Source organism: Pristis pectinata, chromosome 31 (assembly GCF_009764475.1).
Source record: "Pristis pectinata isolate sPriPec2 chromosome 31, sPriPec2.1.pri, whole genome shotgun sequence".
In the NCBI taxonomy this organism is placed as follows: domain Eukaryota; kingdom Metazoa; phylum Chordata; class Chondrichthyes; order Rhinopristiformes; family Pristidae; genus Pristis; species Pristis pectinata.
Window position 1 is genome coordinate 13,577,791 of NC_067435.1, and position 10,636 is coordinate 13,588,426.

At 43.0% G+C, this 10,636-nt stretch overlaps 1 protein-coding gene across 1 annotated transcript; it reads left to right on the top strand.

Moving 5' to 3' along the window:
- Nucleotides 1-399: 399 nt before the first annotated feature.
- LOC127584916 (guanine nucleotide-binding protein G(I)/G(S)/G(O) subunit gamma-7-like) lies at nt 400-8,240 on the top strand. The gene is made up of 2 exons (XM_052041932.1): nt 400-492; nt 7,808-8,240. Exons 1-2 carry the CDS (start codon nt 400-402, stop codon nt 7,931-7,933), a joined length of 219 nt encoding a protein of 72 aa, XP_051897892.1. The 3' UTR covers nt 7,934-8,240.
- Nucleotides 8,241-10,636: the final 2,396 nt, after the last annotated feature.

A 10,636-nucleotide genomic window follows, 5' to 3' on the forward strand; every position in this document is an offset into this window, starting at 1 on the left:
ATGGATTTTTTGGGGAAAACAGATGGATAACTGGGACCACTGACCCAGACACATGCAGTGATGTGGGGCTTCAGATTAACTACCCTCCATTTGTTGGTCTGTCTTTCGCTGAGTCCGAGACCTGATGCCATTACTCGGAGGTTGGTCACTCCCTAGAATGCAGCCGACCCTCCTCCAGTTCTGGTTTAATCTGTCTCTGTGTGTGCCTAGAGAGGGATAGAAATCCATAAGGGGTCGTGTTTCATGGAGCTTGTTGTTCCAACAAATGCTGAGACTTTACTGAGATGCTTACAGTATTCTGTGGATGGACACTTGTATTTACCCCTTGAGTTCTGCTCTGTTTTGCTTCGCTCAGGACTGTTGCTGGGCTTGCTGACTGTAGTTCGCACAGGCTCAACAATGTCCACAAAGGCAGTCACTGCAAATCACGTTGCCCACACCAGGAAGGCGGTGGAACAGCTGCGGATGGAGGCTGGCATCGACAGGATTAAGGTCAGAGTCTTGCCTTAGCAGTGCCAATTGGTCAAGAGATTTTCTGGAGAATTTGTCAGGGCACAGTTTGTAGCTCAAGGGAGGCTGGTCAGTGGACTGATACCAAAATGACTGAACAGCAAATAATTGGCAAATGAAGTTCAGCACGGATAAATACTAGGTAGTACATTTTGGTGGAAAAATAGGCAGATCACATTACTTGAAAGGTGAGTGATTAGGTAGGGTAGATGAACAAAGGGGTACAAATGCACTAATCACTAAATTGTACCACGGGTTAACACGACAGTTAAAACCATTCAAACCAAGTACTAGGGTTGAAGAATGGGGGAGTTACAGTTAGCTGAGGGAATCTTGGTTAGGCCACACATGGAGCACCCGATACAGTTCAGGTCACTATATTGTAAGAAATGGGGTCTGGGCAAGGGGGATGGACAGGGGGTCATGGACTGGCTGAAGGGGAGGGATAGTCAGTGGGTGACTGACCTGGGGGGGGGGGGGGAGGGAAGGGGTGGGGTGGACGGTGCTGATCAAGTCACTCTGGACACAATGACCTTCCGTTCTGACCACAGGACACCCTGACTTTGCGGTTGAGATGCTGCCTCAAATTGGCTCACTGACTTCCAGTATGGAAGAATCTGGGATCAGATTAAAACTCACTGGGCAAATGGTGTAAAACAGGTGAAAGACCATTAGTAATGTTATGGACTCAGTGAAAGTCCCTTTAAGATAGAGAGTGTGTGTGTATGTGTGTGTGGGGCGTGCTTACGTCAATAGAAGATAAAGGACGTAATGACGTTGTGGAAGAAGAAGAAGAAGAAGAAAGAGAGAGAGAGAAGGGAGAGAGACACCAGCCTGCTTGTATCCAACCGAGAGGTCCCGGGTTCAAATCCCGGACGAGCCCCCAATTTTGTCACAAACCAGCAACATAACCAAGATACGTCACAGTGGCATGGCCAAATTCACTTTTAGCCAAGTTAACTGTAAGGTTAGCCTTGGAAAGTCTTTCAAACAACCTTTCTAACGCAGAGATGTGATCTTCCCAAGTATCATTCCCAGTCACTAAGTCGTCAATGTAGGCATCTGTATGTTTTAACCCATGAATCACTGAATTAATCATTCTTTGAAATGTTGCCGGAGCATTTTTCATTCCAAATGGCAAAACATTGTATTCATACAATCCAGAAGGGGTTACAAAGGCTGAAATCTCCCTTCCTCTATCTGTTAATGGAACACACCAGTACCCTTTTAATAGGTCAATCTTTGTAAGAAATTTTGCCTTTCCCACTCTGTCTATGCAATCATCCACCCTAGGAATAGGGTAAGCATCTGACTTTGTTACAGCATTCACTTTCCTGTAATCTGTGCAAAATCTAACAGTTCCATCAGGTTTAGGTACAATAACACAGGGCGAACTCCAATTTGAAGTAGAATGTCTAATAATATCATTTTCCAACATGTATTTGATTTCCCGATCAACAAGTTTACTTTTTTCCACATTCATTCGATATGGGTGTTGTTTGATTGGTTTTGCATCCCCAACATCAACATCATGGGTAATTATCGATGTTCTGTTTGGAACATCTGGGAACAGATTTTTAAATTTTAAAATTAATTCTCTCATCTGTTGTTTTTGTGAAACTTGTAAATGGTCCAACTTCGTTTCAAGGTTCTCCATGATATTTTGGTTTTTCAGTTTCGATGGAACAATATTTGGTCTAAATTGGCCTTCCTCAACATCAACATCAGGCATTCTAGAAACAACCTTTTCACCATCCACCAAGGCCACAACTGAATCCCTCTCATAATAAGGCTTTAGCATGTTTACATGACAGAGTTGTGTTTTCTTGTGTCTATCTGGTGTTTTGATTATATATGTTAGATCAGTCACTCGAGATTCAATAACATAGGGTCCAGAAAAACGAGCTTGCAAGGGATTATTTTGGCTAGGGAAAAATACCAACACCTTTTGCCCCACTGCGAATGTCCTAGGCCGAGCACGTCTATCAAAATATGTCTTCATTCTTATCTGGCTTGTTTTCAGATTCTCTCTCGCTAGCTGGCAGACTCTCTCCAACCGAGTTTTAAATTTTTGGACATAGTCCAACAGACTCAAGTGAACTTCCTCATTAACCCATTGCTCTCTTAACAACTCCAAAGGTCCTCTCACCCTATGTCCAAACACAAGCTCAAACGGACTAAATCCGATTGACTCCTGGATCAATTCTCTAACGGCAAACAAAAGTAAATGGATACCTTCGTCCCAATCCTTGGTGTTTTCAAAGCAATAAGTCTTCAGCATATTTTTGAGAGTAGAATGAAATCTCTCCAGAGCTCCTTGAGATTCTGGGTGATATGCAGATGATACAATCTGCTTTGCTCCCAGCTCATAGACTATTTGTTGAAAAATTTTTGACATAAAATTACTACCTTGATCAGATTGGATTTCTTTTGGCAAACCAAACAAGGTAAAAAATTTTACAAGAGCCTTTGACACCGTCTTGGCCTTAATATTTCTAAGGGGTATTGCCTCTGGAAATCTAGAAGTGGCACACATGATGGTTAACAAATACTGATTTCCAGTCTTAGACTTTGGTAAGGGGCCAACACAGTCCACAATCACCTTCGAAAAGGGTTCACCAAAAGCAGGAATTGGTTTCAAAGGAGCCACAGGGGGTTTTTGATTTGGTTTACCTACCATCTGACATGTGTGGCAGGTTCGACAAAACATCACCACATCTTTTCTCAAACCAGGCCAATAGAATTGTTTCAAGATCTTCCCTACAGTTTTATTCACACCAAAATGACCACCCAAAGGCATACTATGGGCCAGGTTTAAAATCTCATCCCTATAAACTTTTGGAACAACAACCTGATGAATAACTTCCCATTCCTCAGTAACAGGAACATGAGGAGGTCTCCATTTCCTCATTAACACTCCATTTTTGACATAGTATCCAGTTGGCACTTTTTCAATCTCCTCACATGAGAGTGCTTTTTCTTTCAATTCTGTCAACTCAGGGTCCTTTTTCTGTTCCACCATAAAATCCTTCCTCGACAAAGACAAATCTTTAAATTCAGGCTCACTGTAAGGATGTTGATCCTCCAGTGAAGACAGAAAAGTCTCAGATAAGGCATTAAAATTTTCTTCCTGTTTAGGACTGTCACAAGGAACCACATCAGACTGCACCGGACTGTCTGTCTTGGCTAATTCTCTAGCTCTAGCTCGAGTCACCGCACATGATGGGTAAACATCTGGATCATCCTCAGACTCATCAATCCTTGGTTTGGTTGTTAACCGTACCACAAGATCACTTTCTCCATTTGCAAGGTCATTTCCCAATAACAAAGAAACTCCTTCCACTGGCAAACTAGGTCTTATCCCTATCTCGACTGGTCCTTCTACGAACTTTGACTTTAAAATCACCCTGTGAAAAGGGACAGACATGGTCTCACCTGTAACGCCTCGTACTAGATTTACTTCACCAGTGTCACTTTCTTCACCAAAATTTAAAACACTGTCCAGCAAGAGAGATTGACTAGCCCCAGTATCTCTAAGAATTTTCACTGGCACCTGGGGTGACTCATCATTCAGTGAAACAAAACCCTCTGATACATACGAACGGAATTCTTTTCTCACCTCCTCCAACTTTTCCGCTTTTCCCTCTTGCAAGGACTGATCTTTAACAGCATCTCCTAAACCTTTTTGATTTTTAATTGCCTGAAAGCAAGCATTGGGCCCAGCTTCCTTCTTTTTCTTCAAAAGGGCACAATTAGATATCACGTGGCCAGGTTTCCTACAGTAATAACAAGTACGCTCAACAGGTTTCTCCAGCCCTGGCTTTTTTTCATCCTTTCCTTTTTGATTACCTCCCAATTTAATCTCTGGTTTACCTGGATTGTCTTTGTAACTCTTTTGAAAGGTTTTAGGTTGTCCCCATTTGGATTTATGGGTTAAAGCATAATCATCTGCCAACCTAGCAGTTTCTTGTAAAGTTTCCACTGCCTTTTCATTTAAATATGTTGTTAATTCAGCTGGAACACATCTTTTAAAGTCTTCCACCAGTATCAATTCTGTCAATTTATCATAATCCCCATCTACATTTTTAGCCAGGCACCATCGTTCAAAACATATTCTCTTTCCATTGGCAAATTCCATATAAGTCTGATCTGCAGATTTCCTCAAGTCTCTGAATTTTTGTCTATAAGCCTCAGGGACCAATTCATAGGCCTTCAATATAGCTTGTTTTACCTTGGTATAATCAGCTGCATCCTCAACAGACAAAGCAGAATAAGCTTTTTGAGCTTTACCTTTAATCACACTCTGTACCATAAGAGCCCATCCTTTCCTTGGCCAGTTTGAACTCACAGCAACCTTTTCAAAATGTTGGAAATACTGATCAACCTGATCTTCTTCAAACGGAGGGACTAATCGAACCTCCCTGCTGGCTAAAAACCCATCATCAGAATCAGATTCCAAACTCCTACGCTTCATTTGTAACTCATGCTGCCTCTGTTTCTCCTTCTCCTCACTATCCAGCTCCATCCTCTTCAATTCCATCTGCTTCATTGCTAGATCAGCCTCTATCTTCATCTGAGTTAGCTTTTGTTCAGTCTCTAATTTCTCTCGTTCGGCCTCTATCTTTAACTGGGTTTGTTCTCGTTCAGCCTCTAATCTCTTTTGCTCTCGTTCAGCTTCTAATTTATTTTGCTCTCGTTCAGCCTCTATCTTTAACTGGGTTTGCTGTCGTTCAGCTTCTAATCTCTTTTGCTCTCGTTTCCTGGCTATTTCACTGCCAGGAAACTGTTTTAACACTTCCTTCTCAAACACCTTCTTTTCCACATAATGGCCAGCTATCAGTCTCTGAATATCTGCCTTTCTCATAGACTGCTTTACTTCTGTAAGGTTTAGCCTTGTAGCAATCTTTATCAAATCATCCTTTTTCGCCACCTCCAATCCCTTTTGGGTTGGTGACTCCAAAAATGCCTTAATATCCATTGCTGCTGGTTTCCACACACACAAGCCAATTAAAAAGAATTTGGATTGGACCCCGGACGAATCTCGTTAATCTGGGGTACAATCCCAGACGACACTCGTTAACCTTGGGAACTATCCCGGACGAGCCCCCAATTTTGTCACGAACCAGCAACAAAAGAAACACACTGAGCATGATTCAGTGTTAAAAACTATTTTATTAATCACTACTATTGATAATACGTAAAATAAAAGTAAAAATGTTAGTATGTTAGAATTCAAGAATGTTAAACCTCGAACGTTAACCCCAAAACTAAACTCTTCGTGTGTGTGTGTGTGTGTGACAAAGTCCAAAACTCCCAGTTCCTGAATGGTTCTTAAAGTTCAGTTCCGCAAGCCATAAGGTGAAACATGAGCAAGGGCTTCTTCAACAACCACCGTTGTCTGAAGATAAGATGTAGATGTAGAAAAACATAGAGAGAGTACATACGAAATCCAAATGTTCCATGATGGAACCCAAACGACACTTCAGTGTTTACTCGGTAGTGACTTCCTCACCCCGAAAAGCATCCGAACCGTGGTCGTCCACACACAAATACCTGTTTCCTTCTACAGGTCAGCAACAAAGTGAACTCCACCGGATTACTTCCAACTTCCATACATGGATTTCAGTGGCAAACACAGTTATTGTTTCTCATCCATCGATAGAGAAAACAAGCAGGCTGGTGTCTCTCTCCCTTCTCTCTCTCTCTTTCTTCTTCTTCTTCTTCTTCCACTGTTATGGACTCAGTGAAAGTCCCTTTAAGATAGTGTGTGTGTATGTGTGTGTGGGGCGTGCTTACGTCAATAGAAGATAAAGGACGTAATGACGTTGTGGAAGAAGAAGAAGAAAGAGAGAGAGAGAAGGGAGAGAGACACCAGCCTGCTTGTTTTCTCTATCGATGGATGAGAAACAATAACTGTGTTTGCCACTGAAATCCATGTATGGAAGTTGGAAGTAATCCGGTGGAGTTCACTTTGTTGCTGACCTGTAGAAGGAAACAGGTATTTGTGTGTGGACGACCACGGTTCGGATGCTTTTCGGGGTGAGGAAGTCACTACCGAGTAAACACTGAAGTGTCGTTTGGGTTCCATCATGGAACATTTGGATTTCGTATGTACTCTCTCTATGTTTTTCTACATCTACATCTTATCTTCAGACAACGGTGGTTGTTGAAGAAGCCCTTGCTCATGTTTCACCTTATGGCTTGCGGAACTGAACTTTAAGAACCATTCAGGAACTGGGAGTTTTGGACTTTGTCACACACACACACACACACGAAGAGTTTAGTTTTGGGGTTAACGTTCGAGGTTTAACATTCTTGAATTCTAACATACTAACATTTTTACTTTTATTTTACGTATTATCAATAGTAGTGATTAATAAAATAGTTTTTAACACTGAATCATGCTCAGTGTGTTTCTTTTGTTGCTGGTTCGTGACAGTAATTCTGTAGGAAAAACAGTGAATAATAAAATTACTGACAAATCTAGCCAAGCAGAGTGGACATGTTACTGGAATTTAAGGCTTTTAAAAAATCTGGCAGCATGTCACATTCTTTCATTAAATCCACAAAAAAAATTATCAACGATCTCATTTCCATCTCTCAGTAATTCATTATTTTTTTTTAAAAGTTTGCTTAATCCTGTTTTGTTTCACTCATGCTACATGAAATAAACTCAGACCAATTTCAGACATCAACTCAAGGAATTGATGTGGATATTGATCACAAGCAGGGTATTTGTCCTATCAGATTTGGGGTCTTTGTTCCATCGAGGACTTTTCTAAGCACTTCTTTACCACAGTAACACAACAGTACTATTCTCCTCAGTCACCTTCTTTGGGAGCCAGTTCCACATTCTCACCGTTCATGGAGTAGGGTTCCCGTAATTTCCTATGTGATTTATTGGTTTTACATATGTTGATGGCCCTTTGTTCTCTCAGGCTCCAGGGTGGTTGTATTGTTGAGGGTGGGGAGGGAAAATGTCCATAGTCATCACACAGTCTTGTGCCCGAGATGAGAAAAGCAAGGACCTGTGGAAGCCAGACAACTTAACCACTATGGGAACCAATGCAAGGGCTGGTTCCTGCAAGAATTGCTATGAAAGGTTTCATGTAAGGAAAAGGGAGTGTTGCCTTCATTGACAGCATGATCTTTCACCTCATTTTCATGGTCATTAACTTTGGATTAGCGATTAGTCACACAGGTTGGGCTTCCGCCATACATCCCCTCATGCTGTTCATCACTCAGTCTCTCTCTCTCTTTCTCCCGATTCACCTCATTTCCTTTCCCTTCTTCCTAGATTTCAAAAGCTGCGACAGACCTGATGAATTACTGCGAGGAGCACACGACGAAAGACCCACTGCTGACAGGAATTCCAACCTCTGAGAATCCTTTCAAAGACAAGAAGCCTTGCACCATATTGTAGCCTCATTGACAGATATTTACCACCCAGCATCTATCTGACATCCCCTGAAACCACAACCCATTCCTTCATTACCCTAACATATGGGCGTCTCATTCCTCACCAGTCACTTTGGATGACATATTCACCCTCCTTCCGAGTGTGGGAGGCTGCAGAGGGAAAGGAGCTTGTCAGAAGGCTGAGGAGGGTGGCAGTAGCAGCAAACATATTCTAGCAACACAGGAAAGACCCCAGGCACAAATGTTGGAGGTGGCAATTGTTTTATAGCTTGCCCAGTGAGAATTGGGGGTGAAGAGTGGGAATGACACAGGGCCTTACTGCCTTCCCACTCCCCTGGGGATTGACTGCTCACCCCAGACATTAGTCAGAGCCCAAGATGGATTCTGACTTTATCCTTGAAGGCAGACCTGGTCAGCAAGGATCCTGGGGGGGGAGTGGGGGGGGGGGGGGGGTGGCGGGAATGAAGAAGCTTGTCAGTTTAAAGGAATCATCAATTTTGATGCATGATTGTTAGAAATTAAAGGCTTTCTTCACATTTCAGTCGGCTTCAGCTTTCTGATTGTCACAACCAACAGTGCTCCAGTAACAAGGTGCAAGAGGAGGAGGCAGTACGGAGAAAGGTGATGAACAAGTCAATTGACCAGTACCTGTCCCAGCTTCTCCACATGCACACACCTGCAGCAGGATCTCCCTAATGCATGGAGGTTCAACAACAAGACGACTTAAAACTGCCCAACTCCAAAAGGTGTGAGAGTGAGGAGGGAGTAAAGGGGTAACACAGAGATAATCAGCCACTGGGATTCGGGTAATTAGCCAGAATTGTATGTTCCTCCTCTAAATGACTGCCTTTCAGGCTGGACCGGAAGCATTAAATGAATATGGTACTTTGTTTGGAGGAGAATGGTAGTGATGGGTAAGGGGATGGGGGAAGGGAAGGAGGGGGAAAGAATGTAGTGTGGGTGGGGAGTGAGGGTGTAGATCCTCTGTCATGTTGACAGAAGGGAAACCATTAGCAAACAGCTTACAGATGGTCACATGTATTCTGGAGTTGGGCTGTATACTGGAGAAAATACCAATAGGCAAATGAAAGATGGGCACTTAATACCCATCAGGACCCAAAAAGGCACAAACAGTTCTAAAGTCAATTGCTCTTGTAGTGAAGGACATGCTGCATTCAACTTTCTGCATAGCAAGCTCCCACAACAGTAATGTGACCATATGAAGTTTTATTGAATTCCATACAACAGCACGACATTCCTTTAGTGCTGCCCCCTGCAGTGAGTGCAATCCCTCCGGTGGCACAGCACATCCTCAGTGCAAGTGTGTTAGGACTTCAAACCATGACCTTCTGAATCTGAGGTGACAGTGATATTAAATGTTCAAAAAAGCCTGTGATTGGGACACAACAGCTCTGAGTCCTGCCTGCACTTCTCGATGGGGTGGGTGTTACCTAGCAATGAGCCATGGGACACACAGCAACAGCATGGGGAATCATCAGATTGATTTCAGAAAATGCTGGAATTAGGTCAGGCAGCATCTGTAGAAAGAAAAGTAGAGCTAATGTTACATGAAATGTTAACTCTTTCTCTCTCCACAGATGCTGACTGATAGCTGAGTGTTTCCAGCATTTTCTCTATTTCAGATTTTTGTTTGTTATCATTTTCAATGTTCTGTCCATTGACACTTTTCGCTGTAGTGTGGATCAGGATAAGCCACTTACACAGCTACTCTCTGCTAGAAACTGAAGGCCCACAGCATTGGAAAAGATTTTAGGCTGGCAGTCAATGAGCTCGCTTCCTCTCACTGAACCCTATCTGTCACAGTTTGGCTACTCAGATAATTAGCCAACATCTCTTCGTAGCCTCCTGCTCTCAATTACACCACAGTCCCTCCTAATGTCATGTCACCTCCAGTGAACAGTTGAGGGCTAGGGATGCAACAAATGGAAGGTGTAAAGACCACTTCTAATATGGCCAGTCCTCTCTATTAACACCTGACCTTGCAGCTCTGTGTCTCAACCTACATGGCACAGATAGAATCCCACCCAATGCAAACATGTACAGGCACCAAGACTGTATACGTACAGTGAGCAGATACACCAGGGCAGGGGACAGGACCAGCTACAGGATACTAATGTTCCTCTCCTCCATCTCAGACTAAAGTGTAAAGGTCTTGAATGCAGTTGGACAACCCTATTAAAACAAAGATCCTTTCAGGTATTTTAATTTATAATATTGTTTTATGTTAGTTATGTCTGCCATTCAGGTACCTTCTCCACATCCTCCCCTCCATTACCAGTCCTAATGGAATATTGTTTAGAGCCATACTTTATGCTCTGAGGGATTGTTTCCACCTGATCTGAGCGAGACAGGACACTCACCGCACAGCCCCATCTTAGGCCAGTGCCCAGACAAATGGACAGCTTACAGTTTTGTACCCCGAGGTCTCAGCTCTCAGGGACATCAGTTGGTGGAGGCTCTGTGGCCATGCAAGGGGAAGAAACCAATTGGAGTTCCATTGTCCAGAGTACTACAACTATCCAGCAAATAATTAATGGCTGCATGATTACTAAATGCAACATTTCCCAGTGCACCATTACTTAAAGGCACCGAAGTGCTGCCTTGAGCTCTAATCTCAGTTGACCAACCTCGCCCCAGTCAGGAAGGCTAACGGAATCCAGCCTTGGATACATCTATCCAGAGTCTT